This window comes from Theropithecus gelada, chromosome 15 (assembly GCF_003255815.1).
Source record: "Theropithecus gelada isolate Dixy chromosome 15, Tgel_1.0, whole genome shotgun sequence".
Classification (NCBI taxonomy): Eukaryota; Metazoa; Chordata; class Mammalia; order Primates; family Cercopithecidae; genus Theropithecus; species Theropithecus gelada.
This window is the reverse complement of record NC_037683.1, coordinates 4937960-4958572: the sequence shown is the minus strand read 5'-3', so window position 1 is coordinate 4958572 and position 20613 is coordinate 4937960. Positions and strand designations below refer to the sequence as shown.

At 54.5% G+C, this 20613-nt stretch overlaps 1 protein-coding gene across 3 annotated transcripts in view; it reads left to right on the top strand.

The window, feature by feature from the left end:
• Window positions 1–2712: 2712 nt before the first annotated feature.
• ADAMTS13 (ADAM metallopeptidase with thrombospondin type 1 motif 13) overlaps window positions 2713–20613 on the top strand; it is a 39124-nt gene continuing 21223 nt past the window's right edge. For 2 of the 3 annotated variants that reach the window (XM_025358590.1, XM_025358591.1), the window contains exons 1-14: window positions 2713–3495; window positions 4185–4251; window positions 5401–5564; window positions 6951–7034; window positions 7360–7484; window positions 7621–7767; window positions 10669–10806; window positions 11595–11757; window positions 14307–14411; window positions 15100–15251; window positions 15364–15427; window positions 18321–18447; window positions 19240–19388; window positions 19736–19856. In XM_025358590.1, the coding sequence (XP_025214375.1) occupies window positions 3391–3495; window positions 4185–4251; window positions 5401–5564; window positions 6951–7034; window positions 7360–7484; window positions 7621–7767; window positions 10669–10806; window positions 11595–11757; window positions 14307–14411; window positions 15100–15251; window positions 15364–15427; window positions 18321–18447; window positions 19240–19388; window positions 19736–19856 (1711 nt within the window). In that variant the 5' untranslated portion in view covers window positions 2713–3390. The remainder of the gene's footprint in view (window positions 3496–4184; window positions 4252–5400; window positions 5565–6950; window positions 7035–7359; window positions 7485–7620; window positions 7768–10668; window positions 10807–11594; window positions 11758–14306; window positions 14412–15099; window positions 15252–15363; window positions 15428–18320; window positions 18448–19239; window positions 19389–19735; window positions 19857–20613) is intronic. The other variant, XM_025358592.1, reaches the window with a different exon arrangement.

Sequence of the window (20613 nt, the reverse complement as noted above, 5' to 3'; positions counted from 1 at the left end):
GTTTCGCCAAGTTGGCCAGGCTGTCTCAAACTCCTGACCTCAAGTGATCCATCTGCCTTGGCCTCCCAAAGTGCTAGTATTACAGGTGTGAGCCACTGTGCTCAGCTGGGAGTGGATAGATTTGATGTGCATGTGTAACAGGCAAAGGTTGATGGAGTAACAGGGAAGTGAGGCTCCTAGGATTTTGGTCTGAGCAACTGGGTGTGGCCATTTATCATCTCAATAAATGTCTGCGGGAGGCAGGGTGAAGTATGGGAGTGGAGCCATGAGCTCCTTTTCACACTTGCTGAGTTTGAATGGGCAGTCACCAACAGAGATGTCTAATCAGCAGCAGGATCTAAGATTCCTAAGCTTAGGGAAGGGTCAGTGCTGGAGATGTAGTTTGGAAATTGTCAGCATATAATTAGTGTTGAAACCATGAGCCTGGGTTAGTTCATCCAAGGAGAGAGTACCACTATAGGGAGTGAAGGGCTAAGGCCAGATAACAGGTGCTTGGGGCTCTCCAGGGGCGAAGCAGCAGAGGAGGCTGAGGGGGAGCAGTCAATGTTGTGGGAGGAGAGGTGGATATGAGTGGCATTAGAGAATCCAGGGGGAGAATAAACCACATCAGATGCTCCTGAGAGGCTGAGAAAGACGAGGACAGAGAGATGGGAACCAGATATGGCACTGAGATTGTCAACAAGTCCACTGAAAAGGATTTTCTTTTTTTTTCTTTTTTTTTTTTGAGACGGAGTCTTGCTCTGCTACCCAGGCTGGAGTGCAGTGGTGTGGTATCAGTTCACCACAATCTCCACCTCCTGGGTTCAAGCAATTCTTCTGCCTCAGCCTCCCCGAGTAGCTGGGACTACAGGTGCACGCCACCATGCCTGGCTAATTTTTGTATTTTTTTTTGAGATGAAGTTTTGCTCTTGTCACCCAGGCTGGAGTGCAATGGCGCAATCTTGGCTCACCGCAACCTCCACCTCCCGGGTTCAAGTGACTCTTCTGCCTCAGCCTCCCGAGTAGCTGGGATTACAGGCATGTGCCACCATGCCCGGATAATTTTGTACTTTTAGTAGAGATCGGGTTTCTCCATGTTGGCCAGGCTGGTCTCGATCTCCAGACCTCAGGTGATCCACCTGCCTAGGCCTCCCAAAGTGTTGGGATTACAGGCGTGAGCCACCACACCTGGCCTAATTTTTGTATTTTTAGTAGAGATGGGGTTTCACTATGCTGGCCAGGCTGATCTCAAACTCCTGACCTTGTGATCCGCCTGCCTCAGCCTCCCAAAGTGCTGGGATTACAGGCGTGAGCCACCGCACCCGGCCCAGGTTTTCCTTTTAAAAAAGGAAAAAAAACTTTGTTCCAGCAGTTTACAAACCAGGGTGATGCAGCCTTCTGTACAAAGGTACATTCCAGAGAACAAAGAGAACAAAGAAAGAGGTTGTCTTTTGTAGAGAACTTCTGCGCAGGTTCCCACTTTGGTCCACTTATGCAAATGAGGAAGGCACACTTGCTTAGTTCTGACTGGTTAATACTTGCTGAGTTCAGGTTGGTCGATGTGGGTCACAGTCAATGGGTTGATTCTGGTGGCATAAATAGGAACAGACAGCTATGAAACCATCCCAGAGGTAAGCGAGAGTGGGGGCTTTCCAGGAATGCAGAATGTGTGTGTGACCCTAGTCAGCAAATGGCTTCTAGGTCCTACTTTGAATTTAGACCCAGTTAGTGACTTGGGAACCATCATGAAGGATTAGCTCTTTCAGGGTTCACAAAGTTATTGGTGACCTTTTAAAGATTAATTTCAGTGGGATGTGGGAATTGGAGGCAAGGAAGTGGAGATAGCTACTGAAAATAATGTTTCCAAGTTCTTAAAGAAAGACAGAAACAGGGCTATGGTGGGAGGACAGTGCGGGTCAAGGGGAGGTTGTTGATTGTAAGCAAGAGACACCAGAGTGCCTGGGTGTGGTGGGGCTCATGCCTGTAATCCCAGCACTTTGGGAGGCCGAGGCGGTCAGCTCACCTGAGGTCAGGAGTTTGAGACCAGCTTGGCCAACATGGCGAAACCCCACCTCTACTAAATATACAATAACTAGCCAGGCGTGGTGGCAGGCACCTGTAATCCCAGCCACGAGGGAGGCTGAGGCAGGAGAATCACTTGAACCTGGGTGATGGAGGCTGCAGTGAGCCGAGATCGTGCCAGTGTACTCCAGCCTGGGTGACACAGCAAGACTCTGTCTCAAAAAACAAAAACCAAAAAAGAGACAGCAGAGTCATGTATGCGGATGGGGTGAGCCAGGTACTAGGATCTCGACATCTAAGCATGCCTCCTTCTCCAAGAGCCTCCTTACGTTCCTACATAGAAGCACACCCTCCCCTCCAGCCCCCATTCCTTTATTCTGCTGTATTTTTCTCCATGACACTTACCACCTTTGAACAGACTACGTACACAACACGTGTTTGTCTAGCAACTGTGCTGTCTGGCTCTCTTTCCTAGAATTTAAGCTGTGAGAGGCTGACGCTGCTGTCTGCCTGGCTCGTGGCTGCTTTCCTGGTGTCTAGCACAGAGCCTGGCCTGTTTCAGGGGCTCAGTGAAACATTTGTTGGCTGAAGGAATGAATGAATGGCTCTAGCAGAGGGACAGAAGCTAACGATGCAGGAGAAGAGAGCTGGGAAGGGATCCAGAGCCAGGGCCTGGCAGGGAGTGTAGGTGCGTCCTCCCTGATTGCAGAGGAGGAGAGAGGCTGCACTTTGAGGGGTGGAAACACAAGGTGTATCCCCTGGTGGTCATCAGCTTGTGCGGCTGTGTGGGTGTGAGGGGTGTAAAAGAGTGGTTTGGAGCATGTGAAGAGAGCCTTCCAGGAGGTGAGGGGGATTGCCAGGCGGTTTGTGATGATGCCGAGATCTGGTGCTATGCAGCCTGCTTCTGCGACTCTCCCCATCAGGCACAGGCACAGAGTAGGCGGAGAGTTGAGCCAGAACCTCAATGTCTTTTGCACAGCCTTTCATCTGTCAGATGGGAGCGGGGACCCCAGAGAGAGAGCCAGCCCAAGGTCCTGGCATCCTCGTGAACCCCCGTCTGCGGGTTTCTGGTCCAGTGTCCGTTCTAGATGGCTAGGCCTCCTCTGAGGAGGTGGGTGTGCACATCCGGAGAGCTCTCTGGAGTGCAGGACTGGGCTGCAGGGTACCCTGAACTGCAGCCATCTTAGAGCAAGGTCCAGGCTGCAGCAGGAGGAGCTGCAGGCCGCCCACCCTAGCCAGGGCCCCTGCCCTGGCAGGAAGCTTCCAAGAGTAAACACTGCCTAATCGTCCCGCCCAGCGAGCAGGCCTGTCCATTCCACGCTGGCCAGATTCCCAGTCACCAAGGCGCCCTCTCACTCTGCTCCACTCTGCAGGCTGGCTCTCCTGAGGATGCGCCAGCGTCACCCCCGGGCAAGATGCCCTTCCCTCTGTGTGGCCGGAATCCTTGCCTGTGGCTTTCTCCTGGGCTGCTGGGGACCCTCCCATTTCCAGCAGGTGGGCGCATTTGCAGGAGCGGGGGTATTGTGGGAGCCTCTCGGTGGGGTATTCTGAGCTACCTGGGGCGAGGGGAGTGCCAAACAGCTGACTACATCAGCTCTGGGGTTTGCGCTGGGCAGGGAAGTCTGCACTTGGGGTTTTGGGGGATGAAGTGTGCTCACTGAAGAGGGGGTCGGTGTCTCAGTACGACCTGCTCATCCAGTGAAGCTGAACAGACAGATACTAGTTTGTCCCAAACTATGTGGGTTGCTCTTCTCTGCCTCTCCCTTCCTCTCCCACTCCCTGTCTCTGATTTCCCCCTCTCCTTGGTTGGCCTCACCCACCTCCTGCTTCCTGTCTCTTTCTTCATCCGTATCTTTTTCTTCTTTCTTTCCTCCTTCCTCCCTCCCTCCCTCCCTTCCTTCCTTCCTTCCTTCCTTCCTTCCTTCCTTCCTTCCTTCCTTCCCTCCCTCCCTCCCTCCCTCCCTCCCTCCCTCCCTCCCTCCTTCCTTCCTTTCTTCTGTCTTTCTGTCTGTGACTTTCTGTCTTTCTTCTTCTTTTTTTTTTGACATGGGGACTTGTTATGTTGCCCCGGCTGGTCTCAAACTCCTGGATCAAGTGATCCTCCCACCTCAGTCTCTCCAAGTGTTAGGATTACAGGCGTGAGCCACTGCACCCAGCCCCATCCATCTCTTTTTGTCTTGCAGAGTTTTCTTCAGGCATTGGAGCCACAGGCTGTGTCTTCTTACTTGAGCTCTGGTGCTCCCTTAAAAGGTACTTGTCCTGGTGTCTTCTCTCCCAGGGAAGTTTCTCAGGACTTTCAAGGGGTATCTCACCATTGAGTCAGTGGTCTGGGATTTTTGGTGGATCTGGCAGGAGAAGGTCAGAGAAGCTGCTGTCACCCCTGTTAATTAACTCTGTTACTTCCTGCCAAGTTGATAAAAACTGGTCTGGATGTTCCAGCCAGGCCAGGGTTCTAACCCTAGCTTCTGTTAAATGTCACAAGGGAACGGTCACCGATTGGCTGGCCCCTTCTGCCCCATGGCCTCTGCTGAGCTGGCTGGTTTTCAGGAGCTCTTGGGGTTTCTGGCCATGGATGTAAATATTTATTCCTTCTGTGGGAAACAAGATAGGTGCTGGCTCAGGCTCCCTTCTAAGGCCATGGATTTCCTTATGATAAAGGCCTGTCCCCGTTGCCCACAGGCCCTGTGTGTGACCGTCTCCGGGTGTGAGCCCCCTTCCCAGTAGGGCCATTGACAACTTGACTAACGGCTGATGGGGGCCAGAGGCAGGTGGGCTAGTGGTCAGGGGGAACGGGAGGGCAAGGCCCACCTTGTGACCTGGTTCTTTGTGGTCTAGGCCAGATGCACACTGACCAGTGCCTGGGGCCATCCTGGGGGGCTGGATGCAGCCGATGCTGTCTGGGTATCCCATAGCCTGGGTCCTTCTAGCTCCGCCGCTCCTGAGGGACTGGGAGATCATTGCCCAGGGTCCCTGGCCCTCTAAGGGCTCCCTTGGGAGAGGACAATGAGGGCTGGCCTGGGCCCCTGCTTCCCAAGAGACCACCGGGCTCCACTTGTGTTCAGTTTCCTGTCGCGGTCCATGATGTTACTCATGAAACACCTGTGCCCAGAGCAGGGTCCAGGAGGCAGGGCAGGGGCTTTCCCCTTTGGGCAGAGCCACCAGGGCAGTAGGAAGCTTGTCTTAGGGGTGACCTAAAGGACGCCGTAGCCCAACAGCTCCTCCTGGGCCCTGCCCTTTGCATGCCCAGTCACTAATGGGGTCCAGCTCTTGGGGTGGGGTGACACACAATGTCTTGACTTCGGAAGGCCATCCTTCCAAGACCCGCCAGCCTCTCTCCTGTTAGCTTTCCACTACTTGCTTTCTAGAACCATTGCCCTCTGCTCTCCCCTGCCCCTCCAGGCCACCCTCCCTCCCCCGGCTTCCAGAGGCAGAGGCAGAGGCAGAGGCAGAGGCGGGCTGCAGGCAGCATCCTACACCTGGAGCTGCTGGTGGCCGTGGGCCCCGATGTCTTCCAGGCTCACCAGGAGGACACAGAGCGCTACGTGCTCACCAACCTCAACATCGTGAGTGCCCCCACGGGAGCGACCTCCAGGGATGGCGCTGGCCTGTGCAGGTCCCCATGGCCAGGGCTGGTGACCAGTGTCTGTGGGCTAGTGTATCTGGTGGTCTGAATACAGTGGGTTAAACTCAGGTAGAATGGCTCGGGGCTCTTCCTCTTCTCCCTCCCTCCCCTGGGTGGAGGTGGGTGAGGTCCCACACCCCCTCTCAGCTCCATAGCACACGCACACCCTGCAGCCTCTCGCTACTCAAATCCCTTCATCTGGGGCCACCTTCAAGAGGCCATCTGAGGCCTCTTCCTCAGTATCCATTTGACCCCCAGGGGGCTCAGCTAACACAACCCTGGCAAACGGGGTGTGGGCTGCTCACACTGCCCTCTGTACCCCAACCCTGCCCTCTCTCCTTCTCTCGTCCCCTACTCAGGGTGGCGAGGACAGGTCACCAGTCTGAAGTCTAAACAGAGACTGCTGGCAAAGGAGATGGCCACCTTCATTTCTTGCTAGCACCTGAATCCCTGCAGCCCCCCTTCACTTGAAAGTGAAGGAGGCCGGGCGCGGTGGCTCAAGCCTGTAATCCCAGCACTTTGGGAGGCCGAGGCGGGCGGATCACGAGGTCAGGAGATCGAGACCATCCTGGCTAACATGGTGAAACCCCGTCTCTACTAAAAATACAAAAAACTAGCCGGGCGTGGTGGCGGGCGCCTGTAGTCCCAGCTACTCGGAGGCTGAGGCAGGAGAATGGCCTGAACCTGGGAGGCGGAGCTTGCAGTGAGCCGAGATCGCGCCACCGCACTCCAGCCTGGGTGACACAGCGCGAGACTCCGTCTCAAAAAAAAAAAAAAAAAAAAAAAAAAGAAAGTGAAGGGTGGGCAGGGAGGCTCTACCCCACTATCGGCCATCTCAGAAAGACAAACAAGGCCGGGCGCAGTGGCTCATGCCTATAATCCCAGCACTTTGGGAGGCCAAGGCGGGTGCATCACCTGAAGTCAGGAGTTCGAGACCAGCCTGGCTAACATGGTGAAACCCCGTATCTACTAAAAATACAAAAATTATCTGGGCATGATGGCAGGCTCCTGTAATCTGAGAGGAATCTGTGGTCTGAGAGGAGCAGCATTTGACCGGAATATCCAACTCATGACTGTCTGTGTGCTCTCATCCCCTTGCTTTGGAGTTTGTTTTCCTTGCGTTAGTTGGCCTTCCTGAGCCATGAGCTGAGGAGCAGCAGAGGCACGGCTGACTGTGCATCGCATTTTAGGAGCCCCCGCTTCCCACCCATGCTTCCCACACATGCTCTCCAGCCCTTCGCACCCCGGGGGCCCCTGGGAGTCAGCAGCTGCCTGGGGCTGGCAATGCCCTCCTGACAGGTTACCTCTCTCATTTGCCCTTCCACAGGGGGCAGAACTGCTTCGGGACCCATCCCTGGGGGCTCAGTTTCGGGTGCACCTGGTGAAGATGGTCATTTTGACAGAGCCTGAGGTAGGCATGGAGCTGGAGCTCAGCACGCTATACAGAGCAGGAAGCCCAAGTCATCGCATCTCCATCCTCTTTAACCTCTTGTCCTGGATGCCCCAAGCAGCATGGGTCACAGAACACGTTCAGCCAGATGGACCAGCTGCCCTCGCAGCTCTATCCAGCACTCAGCACAGGCTGCCTGACTACTTCTCTGAGCCTCAGTTGTCTCACCCCTAACATGGGCTAGTCAGAGGGTTGTTATGAGGACTAACTGGGAAACACACTGACCGCAGTCAGCACCATGCCTGGTTGGGGTGTCCTAAACGCAGGCTTTGCTGTGGATCTGCAGGGTGCTCCAAATATCACAGCCAACCTTACCTCGTCCCTGCTGAGCGTCTGTGGGTGGAGCCGGACCATCAACCCCGAGGACGACACGGATCCTGGCCACGCTGACCTGGTCCTCTATATCACGAGGTAGCCGAGCTTTCTGATGGGCGCTGGTCAGCCAGCCTGGGAAGGCTGCACCCTCGGCCTCCTGCCCTCTGCAAAGGTGATCCTGGGGCAGCCACGTGCCTTGGCACCACCCAAGTGACTGTTTTCTCTCACCGAGGTTTGACCTGGAGTTGCCTGATGGTAACCGGCAGGTGCGGGGAGTCACCCAGCTGGGTGGTGCCTGCTCCCCAACCTGGAGCTGCCTCATTACCGAGGACACTGGCTTCGACCTGGGAGTCACCATCGCCCATGAGATAGGGCACAGGTATGCAGCCCCACCAGCTGTCCCCAGGCTCTGGCAAGGAGCTGACCTGGGTACCTAGGATGGAGGTGGTCTTGGCAAGCAGTGGGTCCTTGTAGAGTTTCGCCAGAGGAGCCTGTACCCCTCACCCCAACAGACTCAGAAAGGTGGGTGTGAGGACAGGGGAACCTGATACTGTTTGATTAAAGAAACTTTTTTTCCAAAAGACGAGCAAAACACCTTTAGCAGGTAGAAAGTAACTTCTGTAGAAAATTCAGGTAGGCCGGGCGCGGTGGCTCAAGCCTGTAATCCCAGCACTTTGGGAGGCCGAGGCGGGTGGATCACGAGGTCAGGAGATCGAGACCATCCTGGCTAACATGGTGAAACCCCGTCTCTACTAAAAATACAAAAAAAACTAGCCGGGCGTGGTGGCGGGCGCCTGTAGTCCCAGCTACTTGGAGGCTGAGGCAGGAGAATGGCGTGAACCTGGGAGGCAGAGCTTGCAGTGAGCCGAGATGGTGCCACTGCACTCTAGCCTGGGTGACACAGCGCGAGACTCCGTCTCAAAAAAAAAAAAAAAAAAAAAAAAAAAAAAGAAAATTCAGGTAAAGAAAAAGCAGGCTGTAAAAACTATCTCAAATCCCACCATTTAGAGATAATGTCTCTTCACATTTTGTATTTAATTTCAGTCTTTTCTTTACATACACGCACATATTTTTTATTTGCAAAATTGGGATTTAGTTTGGATCCCTGAATTAAAGGAAAATTGTGATTATGCTGTTCATTGCTTTGTTACCTGCTATTTCTTTTTTCTTTTTCTTTTTTTTTTTTTTTTGAGGCGGAGTTTCGCTCTTGTTGCCCAAGCTGGAGTGCAATGGCGCGATCTCAGCTCACCGCAACCTCCGCCTCCCAGGTTCAAGTGATTCTCCTGCCTCAGACTCCCGAGTAGCTGGGATTACAGGCATGAGCCACCATGCCCAGCTATTTTCGTATTTTTAGTAGAGACGGGGTTTCTCCATGTTGGTCAGGCTGGTCTTGAACTCCTGACCTCAGGTGATCCACCTGCCTCGGCCTCCCAAAGTGCTGGGATTACAGGCGTGAGCCACTGCGTCCAGCCTTTCTTTTTTCTTCCTAGGGTTAGTGCAGGATTTACCTGCTCTTTATGTAATAATATATCCCAAACATTATCCCAGGTCTCTTACAGATGTGTACCATAATTTATTTAATTAGGCCCCTATCCTTGGATGTCTAGGTTGCCTGAACACATCTTCCTGTTGTGAACATTATACATTCTTGTGTGCAAACCTTCGCTCCTACCTATAACCATTTACCTAGAGTGATGGGTTTCTTTTCAATTCTTTAGTTTTTTAAGTCTGAAAATAATACCCAATTGTTGTAAAAATTCAAGCAGTGCAGAGATTTCTTTCTTTCTTTTGTAGTTTTTTTTTTTGAGATGGAGTCTTGCTCTGTCGCCCAGGCTGGAGTACAGTGGCGCAATCTCGGCTCACTGCAAGCTCCGCCTCCCGGGTTCACATCATTCTCCTGCCTCAGCCTCCTGAGTAGCTGGGACTACAGGCGCTTGCCACCACGCCCGGCTAATTTTTTGTATTTTTTAGTAGAGATGGGGTTTCACCGTGTTAACCAGGATGGTCTCGATCTCCTGACCTCGTGATCTGCCCGCCTCGGCCGGCCAAAGTGCTGGGATTACAGCTGTGCCCGGCCCAGTGCAGAGATTTCTAAAGTGAAAAGTGAATTTCTACCTTCCTTACCCACCAACCCCCACCCGACCCCTTTCAACCCCTCTGAGCCTGGGAGGGTCGAGGCAGGGTTCCTGGGTGTGGGGCAAGGCAGGGCTCCTTGTCCCTCACAAGGAGCATAGTTTCCTTTTGCTCCTGTGATGCAGAACAGATAAGCCCCCAAACAGGGGCTTAGCCTGGGAGGGTTCTTGGCTTCACCCAGGAAAGAATTCAAGAGGGAGCAGGTGATGTTAGACCGCAACTTTGATTGACATAGCAGTGGTCAGAGTGTGCAGCCCTGTGACTGTGTACAGCACAGCATAGCTCTTTTGAAGCAGGGCTACCCCATAGACACTGTGCTCAAAAGAGCAGCTCAAAGGCAGGGCTGCAGTCCTAGTTATACCCACTTTTAATTTTATGCAAATTAAGGGACCAGACTATGCAGAAATTTCTAGAAAAAGAGCAGTAATTTCCGGGTTTTCATCATGGAAAAAGGGCGGTAACTTTTGGGTGTTGCCATGGCAATGGTAAACTGACATGGCGCACTGGTGGGTCTGTCTTATGGAAGGGGGCTTCCCACCCCTCCCTGTTTTAGCTAGTCCTCTGGTCCGGTGTCCAAGCGGGGCCTCCAGAGTGGAGTCCACCTCCTACCTCACGGGTGCCTGGCCTCTCCCACCTCATTAGTAGTCCTCCATCAGTTCTGCTTTGGGGAAAGCAAGCTCTGTTGTGACAGTTTGGAAACGGTTCACCTTCCTGGCCTAGGAATGCAAACAATGGCCAAGGGCAAGCACATTTTAACTGAACTTTAAAATCGTGCTTTCCTCACAGTAGATGAATTTCACGCTCAACACATCCATGTAAACAGTCCCCAGAGCAGCCCCTCAAGGCCCCGACCAGTCCCCCCCTCTCCACAGACTCCTAACACTGTAAATTAATGTGGCTTGCACGTTTTTAAAGCCTTTTGATATTTATTAGCAAAAGATGCGGGAACGCTCCCTTCTGGGGAAAACTGACGCAGGGCGCACAAGGCCCTCTGCACTGCGCCCGGTTAGCAGGTGGCGGCGTCAGGGGTCGACCCGGGTCCGAAAACTCGCTGGCCCTGCGGCACTAGGGCGCCGGGCCGGACTCGCCGACCCCGATCCTGCCCCCGCCCCTGCCGGTCGCCTTAGCATAGCTCCCCACCTACCAGCTTCGGCCTGGAGCACGACGGCGCGCCTGGCAGCGGCTGCGGCCCCAGCGGACACGTGATGGCTTCAGACGGCGCTGCGCCCCGCGCTGGCCTCGCCTGGTCCCCCTGCAGCCGCCGGCAGCTGCTGAGCCTGCTCAGGTAGCTCACGCCCCGCGGGAGGGGTGCGAGCCTCCAGCCAGCCCGCTGGGCCTCCTGTGCCACCCCTCCCTACGTCCGTCCCCACTCCGCATTCAGCCCTCCTTCCTGTCCCCGCCCGAGACCCACCCCTCCGTCCAAACCCGGCGCCCACCGCTCCATCCCACCCCGCTGCGCCCCCCCCCCCCCCCCGTCCCACCCACCTGCCCAACCCCCTGCACCTCCCCCTGCGCTGTCCCACCCTCTGCGGCCACCGTTCCGTCCACATTCTCTCCCACTTGCCTACACCCACCCCTGCATCCTACCCTCCTCCATCCACCGCTCCATCTCAGCCCCCTGCGCCCACCCCATTCCTGCACCCACCCGGTTCCTGCGCCCACCCCCTCAATTCACCCCCGTACCCTTCGTCTGCCTCCACCCGCGCCAACCCCTCCGTCCACTTTCCACGCTCCATCAGCCCCACACCCCTATCTCCCCCCGCCCGCGTACATGTACCCCTGCGTCCCCTTCTCACCCACCGTACCGCTACCGGGCCTAACGTGCATCTGCTCCATCCCACTCTGACCTGTGCCTCCGTTGTCTCTCTCTCTGCTGGCCACTCACCTCCGCGCGGACCGGAGCCTTAGTCTTGGTCCCAGCCCAGAGCCAGCTCCTGGTGGGGGGCTCGGGCCGGCAACTCCTCTTCCCACTCACAAAAGGCCACGCTTCCAAACGCTTCCATCCCCGTGCACACTCCTCTGTCCCGCCTCCTCTCGGTGCACACCCTGGGCCTGAGCCGGGCCTTGTCGCAGCGCAGGACGGGCGCGCTGCGTGTGGGACCCCCCGCGGCCTCAGCCTGGGTCCACGGGGCGCCCGCCGGAGGCGCAGCCTGGCCTCTACTACAGCGCCAATGAGCAGTGCCGCGTGGCCTTCGGCCCCAAGGCAGTCGCCTGCACCTTCGCCAGGGAGCACCTGGTGAGTCTGCCGGCAGTGGCCTGGGATTGGCCATGAGGTTCCTCGGCATCACCCAACTCATCAACTCAGTCCCCCCAACTTGCACCGTGAGCACCTGCTGGGTGCGGTGCTAGGCTGAGGTACCCCCAGGGCAGCTTAGCTTAATGCTGTCTGTGGCCTCTAGAAATTATTTAAAATGTTTGAACAAAAGCCCCAACATTTTTGTTTAACTGGGCCCCACAAATTATGTAGCTAGTCCTGGGAGGGCCCCTGTGCCCAAGGACTCCTGGCTGAGTAAGGACACCAAGCTTAAACAGTTACCAAGGACTTCCCATCTGTTGTGGCTGGAGTCAGCCTGGAGGGCTGCCTGGAGGAAGTGGCCTCCAAACTGAACCCACAGCAGAAGTGGGACTGGTAGAGGGAGGGGAGATGAAGGAGAGCAGGCACCCCAAAAGACAGACTTCCTCCCAGGGTTGCATAGGACATTCATGGACTCCAGCCACTTTTGCCTTGGTGGGCCCCTTCCTCCATAAAAAAAATTGAGACTTATATTTTAATACTCTTTTTTTTTTTTTTTTTTTTTTTTTGAGACAGAGTCTCTTTCTGTTGCCCAGGCTGGAGTGCAGTGGCGCCATCTGAGCTCACTGCAAGCTCTGCCTCCCAGGTTCACACCATTCTCCTGCCTCAGCCTCCCGAGAAGCTGGGACTACAGGCGCCCGTGGTGGGCTATTTTTTTGTATTTTTAGTAGAGACGGAGTTTCACCGTGTTAGCCAGGGGGCTATTTTTTTGTATTTTTAGTAGAGACGGAGTTTCACTGTGTTAGCCAGGATGGTTTCGATCTCCTGACCTGGTGATCCGCCTGCCTGGGCATCCCAAAGTGCTGGGATTACAGGCATGAGCCACCACGCCTGGCCGAGTCTTTTTTTTTTTTCTTCTTCTTTGAGACAGGGCCTCCTTCTGTTGCCCAGGGTGGAGTGCAGTAGCACAATTATAACTCACTGTAGCCTCAACCTCCTGGGTGCAAGCGATCCTCCCACCTCAGCCTTGGAGTAGCTGGGACTACAAGCACATACCCCAACGCCCAGCTAATTTTTAAATTTTTTGTAGAGATGGGGTCTCCCTTTGTTACCCAGGCTGGTCTAGGACTCCTGGCCTCAAGCCATCCTCCCACCTTGGCATCCCAAAGCCCTGGGATTACAGGCATGAGCCACCACCCATGCCTGACCAGCAAATCTATTAATATTATATATTACAACATTAATTTGGACCTGGAAGTTCATTTTTTCTTTTTCTTTTCTTTTTTTCTTTTACCTTTTTTTTTTTTTTTTGAGATGGAGTCTCACTCTGTCACCCAGGCTGGAGTGCAGTGGCACAATCTTGGCTTACTGCAATCTCTGCCTCCCAGGTTCAAGCGATTCCTGGGCCTATGCCTCCCAAGTAGCTGGGACTACAGGTATGTGCCACCATGCCCAGATAAGTTTTGTATTTTTTAGTGGAGACAGGGTTTCATCATGTTGGCCAGGCTGGTCTCGAATTCCTGACCTCAGGTGATCTGGCCTTGGCCTCCCAAAGTGCTGGGATTACCAGCATGAGCTACCACACCCAGTCTAATTCATTTTTTTCTTCTGATTTTATTTTATATATTTATTTATTTTGAGACGGAGTCTTGCTCTGTCACCCAGGCTGGAGTGCAGTGGTGCGATCTCAGCTCACTGCAAGCTCTGCCTTCTGGGTTAATGCCATTCTTCTGCTTCAGCCTCCTTAGTGGCTGGGACTATAGGCACCTGCCACCACGCCCGGTTAATTTTCTGTATTTTTAGTACAAACGGGGTTTCACTGTGTTAGCCAGGATGGTCTCGATCTCCTGACCTCGTGATCCGCCTGCCTTGGCCTCCCAAAGTCCTGGGATTACAGGCATAAGCCACCGTGCCCGGCCTTTTTTCTTATGATTTTAAAAGAAATTAGGCCAGATATGGTGGCTCACACCTGTAATCCCAGCACATTGGGAGGCCAAGGCAGGTGGATCACCTGAGGTTGGGAGTTCAAGACCAACCTCACCAACATGGAGAAACGCCATCTGTACTAAAAATACAAAAAAATTAGCTGGGCGTGGTGGTGCGTGTTTGTAATCCCAGCTACTCGGGAGGCTGAGGTAGGAGAATTGCTTGAACCCAGGAGGCAGAGTTTGCTGTGAGCTGAGATCACTCCATTGTACTTCAGCCTGGGCAACAAGAGCGAAATCATCTCAGAAAAAAAAAAAGTTAAAAAAAAAGAAAGAAATTAAAACATTTCCCTGGTGAACTTCAAGTCAGTGACAAGAAAGAAAAAAAGAAAAAAGACACAAAAACCACATTTCCGTGGGCCCCAAAAAGTGTGGCAGGACCTGGTCATGGTCCTGGTTCCCCATCGATGGGTCGGTCATGCCTTGTCTTTTGAGGGCACCAGTGCCCACAGCGCAGAATGTTGGCTGTGTCAGTGTGTCCTGCGGTCTGGGAGGGACAGTTAAGGTTGGACACTGGCCTGGAAGGCCCTGGTGGCCCCTGAGTTTGCCACCTGTCCATCCTCCTAGGATATGTGCCAGGCCCTCTCCTGCCACACAGACCCGCTGGACCAAAGCAGCTGCAGCCGCCTCCTCGTTCCTCTCCTGGACGGGACAGAATGTGGCATAGAGAAGGTCAGAGCCAAGAGTGAACGAGCAGGCTCCTGTGAGCACATGCACGTGGGCGCCTCCAGCCACACCACCCTATTCCTAGGTGGGGAGGCAGGACCAGTATGGGGCAGAGAGTCTTGGAGTTGGCCTTGGTGACTGTCCTTTGGGTTGGTGGTCTGAACTCTTTACCATTTGCTCCCATGCAGAATGGGAGTGTAGGCTGCCTGTTTGTATGGGGGGTGCCTATGGGTGTGGGATTCCTTTGAGTGGGGTCTCTGTGTGAAGGTCCTCGTGGATATGGGGTGTCTTGGGGTGGGATCCCTGTGTAAGGGGATCCCTGTGAGGGTAGAGCCTCTGTGGGTGGGTCCTTGCGTGTATGTTGGGGGATCCCTGTGTGTCGAGGGGGCCCTGGGGGGTTCTATGTGTATGTTGGGGGGTCTCTGGGTATTGGGGGATCCCTGTGGGGCTGGGGGATCCATGTTGCTGGGCTACCTGTGTGTGTTGGGGGGGATCTCTGTGTGCGTTGGAGATCCCTGTGTTTTGGGGGATCCATATGGGTGAGTTCCTTGTGTGTGTTTGGGGGTCACTGTGGGTAGGGTCCCTGTGTGTGCTGAGAGACCCCTGAGTATGTTGGGGGACTCTCTGTGTGTGTTGGGTGTCACTGTTGTGGAGTCGCCGTGGGATGGGAGATTAAGCCATCCTTGCCTTGCAGTGGTGTTCCAAGGGTCGCTGCCGCTCCCTGGTGGAGCTGACCCCCATAGCAGCAGTGCATGGGCACTGGTCTAGCTGGAGTCCCCAAAGTCCTTGCTCCCGCTCCTGCGGAGGAGGTGTGGTCACCAGGAGGCGGCAGTGCAACAACCCCAGGTACCGCAGGGAGGGGTGCTCTTCTGTCAGGGAGGGTGGCCACACCACATTCCCTAGTTGAAGGCAGTGTTCACCCTCTTGTCTCACCCTCCTGTCTCCTGGCCATTTTCAGACCTGCCTTTGGGGGGCGTGCGTGTGTTGGTGCTGACCTCCAGGCTGAGATGTGCAACACTCAGGTAGGCCTGCTTCCTGGGGCAGGAGGGGGCAGCTGGTGGCACCGGGCCCTGGGGGAGCCAAAGTGACCATCTGTGGTTCACACCAGGATACATTTGAGAAGGACTTTGGGGCCAGGTGAGGTGGCTTACGCCTGTAATCTCAGCACTTTGGGAGGCCAGAGTGGGTGGATCACCTGAAGTCAGGAGTTCAAGATCAGCCTGGCCAACATGGTGAAATCCTATCTCTACAGAAAAAATAAAAATTAGTCGGGTATGGTGGCGGACACCCGTAGTTCCAGCTACTCAGGAAGCTGAGGCATGAGAATCACTTGAACCTGGGAAGTGGAGGCTGCAATGAGCCGAGATTGGGCCACTGCACTCCAGCCTGGGTGACAGAATGAGACTGTCAAAAACAATATATAAAAATAAAAAGAGAGAAGGACATTGGGACCCCCGTTCGTAAACCAGGCCAGTCCTGCTGATGCCCACAGAGCCCCTGAGTGCCATTTTGCCCTCCAGAGCACATCTCTGCAGGGAGAACCTCCCCACTAGGAGTACAGTGCCCTGCTGCATGGCTGCAAAGGAGTTGTTTTTTTTTTTTTTTTTGAGACAGAGTCTCACCCTGTCGCCCAGGCTGGAGTGCAGTGGTACTATCTCAGCTCACTGCAACCTCCGCCTCCCAGGTTCAAGTGATTCTCCTGCCTTAGCTTCCCAAGTAGCTAGGACTACAGTTGCCAGCCACCACGCCCAGCCAGTTTTTAATATTTTTAGTAGAGACGGGGTTTCACCGTGTTAGCCAGGATGGCCTTGATCTCCTGACCTCGTGATCTGCCTTCCTCAGCCTCCCAAAGTGCTGGGATTACAGGTGTGAAAGTTTCAGAATGTTTCCAGTACTCTGGAGTACTCTGGAGTAAACCCCATGTGGTAGGCTGTCACTCCCCATTTCTCCTCCGCCACCCGGTGGCCATTGATCTCCCTTCTGTCTTTGTGGATTGACCTGTTCCAGACATGCCACGTACCTGGGGCCAGACAACAGGTGTGCTTCCTGCCTGCCTTCCTCCCCCAGTGGCACGTCCTCAGGGCTCACCTGTGTTGTAGCCTGTGTCAGCGCCTCATTCCTCTTTCTGGCTGAATCATATTCCACTGCCGGGGTAGACCACATTTTCATCCAGTCATCTGCTGATGGACATTGGAGGTGTTTCCACCTTTTGGCTCCTGTGAACAGAGCCGCTACGAATGTGCTTGTACATGTTTGAATCCCTGTTTTCAATTCTTTTGGCAGTATGCTGAAGAGTGGAGTTACTGGATCATATGGGAATTCTACGTTTGACTTTTTTTTTTGAGACAGAGTCTTGCTGTGTTGCCAGGCTGGAGTGCAGTGGTGCAATCTCGGCTCACTGCAACCTTCGCCTCTCGGGTTCAAGCAATTCCCCTGCCTCAGCCTCTGGAGTAGCTGGGATTACAGGCACGTGCCACCACGCCTGGCTAATTTTTTGTATTTTTAGTAGAGATGGGGTTTCCACCACGTTGGCCAGGATGGTCTGGATCTCCCGACCTCAGGTGATCCGCCCGTCTTGGCCTCCCAAAGTGCTGGGATTATAGGCATGAGCCATATATGTTTATGTTTGACTTTTAAAGAAACTGCCAAACCATTTTCCACAGTACCTGAACCGTTTCACATTCCTACCAGCATTGCATGAGGGTTCCAGTTTCCCCACATCCGCTGCAGTCCTTGCTGCTTTCTGTTGTTTTTTTCTTTCCTTCCTTCCTTCCTTCCTTCCTTCCTTCCTTCCTTCCTTCCTTCCTTCCTTCCTTCCTTCCTTCCTCCCTCCCTCCCTCCCTCCCTCCCTCCCTCCCTTCCTTCCTTTCTTCTTTTTATAGAGATGGGGTTTCGCCATGTTGGCAGGCTGGTCTTGAACCCTAACCCCAGGTGATCTGCCCACCTCAGCCTCCCAAAGTGCTGGGATTACAAGTGTGAGCCATGGTGCCCGGCCTGTTTTCTGTTTTTTGATTTTGGCCATCCTCGTGGTGTGAAATGGTAGAAAGATTTTTTTTTTTTTTTTTTTTTTTTTNCCGAGTAGCTGGGACTACAGGCGCCCGCCACCTCGCCCAGCTAGTTTTTTGTATTTTTTAGTAGAGACGGGGTTTCACCATGTTAGCCAGGATGGTCTCCATCTGCTGACCTCGTGATCCGCCCATCTCGGCCTCCCAAAGTGCTGGGATTATAGGCTTGAGCCACCGCACCCGGCCAGAAAGATTTTTTTTACATTGAGTTAAATTCCGTCCCCTGCTTGGATGGCCCTGGGTGTGGGTTTGGCCCTGTATGTATTACATGTTCTGTATGGTGAGACCCTCCCTTTCCTCCTTCTCCAAATGGACCCCCAAGACCTCCCCAGATAGCGAGGGGAGGGTCTTTGGCTGGAGCAGAGGGTGGTGGGATTTCGTGGAGGCAGCGTGGTCAGTGTGGCCGTCCAGGGAGTCAACTCCGATTATCTTCTGTCAGTGCATAAAAGTCCAGGACGCCTGCCTGAGTGCAGAGGCTCCGGTGGTGAGGTCTTTGCTCCGTGCTTTGGTTACCTGCCTCTAGGTGCGCTACCTAAAGAATACACATCCCCATCACTGTTTTATTGAGTTCAGGCGTTGGAAGCAGAGGCGCCGAGCGTAATGCTCTTTCCCGGCTTTCTTTGTTGCTGCCCTGTGTTCTTTACAGATTCCCCAGAGTTTTCCCATCAATAGAGACGGGCAGGCACTTTTGTCACCCCGGTTTACAGAGCAGGGAACCGAGGCACAGCCTGGAGCTGAGGCCACAACCATATCTTGATCCCACACTGCAGGGTGCCGTGCAGTCTCCCAGTGACAACACCCCCCCTCCCCATCTCCCTCCTCTGCCTGTCCTCTGCCTCCTCCTGGCCAGGCCTGTGAGAAGACCCAGCTGGAGTTCATGTCGGAACAGTGTGCCAGGACGGACGGCCAGCCGCTGCACTCCTCCCCTGGCGGTGCCTCCTTCTACCACTGGGGCGCTGCTGTACCACACAGCCAAGGTGAGGCCTGCGGAGTGTGGGGTCAGGGGAGGAGCCAGCCCTGGAGACCCTCGGACAGGGCAGAGTCATGGGGGGTTGGCCTACTATCCCTCCAGCACTGGGCAAAGCGGCTCAGGCTCTGGTGTCCCACAGACCGTGGATCATATAGTGGCCAGGCCTCGCTGGCAGATTAGGCACTGACATCCCGTCTCTGAGTCTCAATTTCCCATCTGTGAAATGGAGATAATAGCAGTAAGCCCCTCCTTGGTCACTACAAGGATTCAGGGAGATAATCGGGAAATGCCAGGTGTGTTCCTTGGTTCGTAATTCTGTTTTTTTGAGACAGAGTCTTGCTCTGTTGCCCAGGCTGGAGTGCAGTGGCGCGATCTCAGCTCACTGCAACCTCTACCTCTGGGATTCAGAGGATTCTTGCCCCTCAGCCTCCCGAGTAGCTGGGACTACAGGCTGGCACCACCATGCCGGCTAATTCTTTTTGTATTTTTAGTAGAGATGTGGTTTCACCATGTTGCCCAGGCTGGTTTTGAACTCCTGACCTCACGTGATCCGCCTGCCTTGGTCTCCCAAAGTGCTGGGATTATAGGCATGAGCCATTGCGCCCAGCCTTGGTTCATAATTCAATACCATTAGTTATTAGATTAGATTAGGATTGTGATTAGGATTATTGCCTTAGGAGGTAGGATGGGGGGAAGATAGAAACCCTTGCCCCAGATGCAAAGGATGAAGCTGGGTGGGGGCTGGGGGGCCTGCCCCTCCTGCTTGGTTCAGGACCCCTTGTTCACTCTGCCCTCCCAGGGGATGCTCTGTGCAGGCACATGTGCCGGGCAATTGGCGAGAGCTTCATCATGAAGCGTGGAGACAGCTTCCTGGATGGGACCCGGTGTGTGCCAAGTGGCCCCCGGGAGGACGGGACCCTAAGCCTGTGCGTGTCGGGCAGCTGCAGGGTAGGCGTGTGCGGACATTGGCGATGACCCTGGGGCCTGCCTGTCCTATCGGAAGGCTCCTGGGGGCAGGTCGGTGGGTGCTGGCCCCAGTGGAGCTGCAGTGAGTCTGCAGGGGAGTGGTGCTGGGGAAAAGGATCTGGACTTGGAGTCAGCCTGGGTTAAGGGCTGCAGTGTGACCTTGGGCAAGTCATTGAGCCCTCTAAGCTTGCTTCCTGGGTAGATGTTGGGGTGCTGCAGAAGTGTTGCTGGTTTTGTGGATCCCAGAACCCCAGAGCTGGCAGGGCTGCAGCGTCACTGAGGCCAGCACCCTCCAGTGACACTGGCCCCCTGTCCTTCCCTTTGCATAGACATTTGGCTGTGATGGCAGGATGGACTCCCAGCAGGTACGGGACGTGTGCCAGGTGTGTGGTGGGGACAACAGCACGTGCAGCCCATGGAACGGCTCTTTCACAGCTGGAAGAGCGAGAGGTAGGCAGCCTCCCTCAGGGCAGAGGCTGGGCTTCCCCCAGCCTCCAAGACGGCCACAGCCCGGAGCCTTGCTGCAGGGGCTGCTCAGGTCACAGGGCCCGCGCACTCACTCAGCCCTGGATGCCTCCTGCAGTGTCAGCATCTCCCTCCTCCACTTCGCCACCCTCCTGTGGCAGGCTCAGATTTTGGCCTTGATGCTGCTGGGACTGTGGTGCCTCAGTAATGGTGGCTCAATGTAGCTGTGCTCAAGACTCTGGCTCAAAAAAACAGAATTATGAACCAAGGAACACACTTGGTAGTTCCCAGTTATCTCCCTGAATCTTTGTAGTGACCAAGGAGGGGCTTACTGCTATTATCTCCATTTCACAGATGGGAAATTGAGACTCAGAGATGGGATGTCAGTGCCTGATCTGCCAGTGACATTGGCCAGGTGTGGTGGCTCACGCCTGTAATCCCAGCACTTTGGGAGGCTGAGGCGGGTGGATCACCTGTAGTCGGGAGTTTAAGACCAGCCTGGCCAATATGGTGAAACCCTGTCTCTACTGAAAATACAAAACTTAGCTGGGCGTGGTGGCGGACACCTGTAGTCCGGGCTACTCGGGAGGCTGAGGCAGGATAATTGCTTGAACCAGGGAGGTGGAGATCCCTCTGTACTCCAGCGTGGGCAAAGGAGCGAGACACTCTAAAAAAATAATAATAATCCGGACATCGTGCATTCTGTAGCAGCTAGCCTCTTCTCTCCTGCTCAAGAAATCCC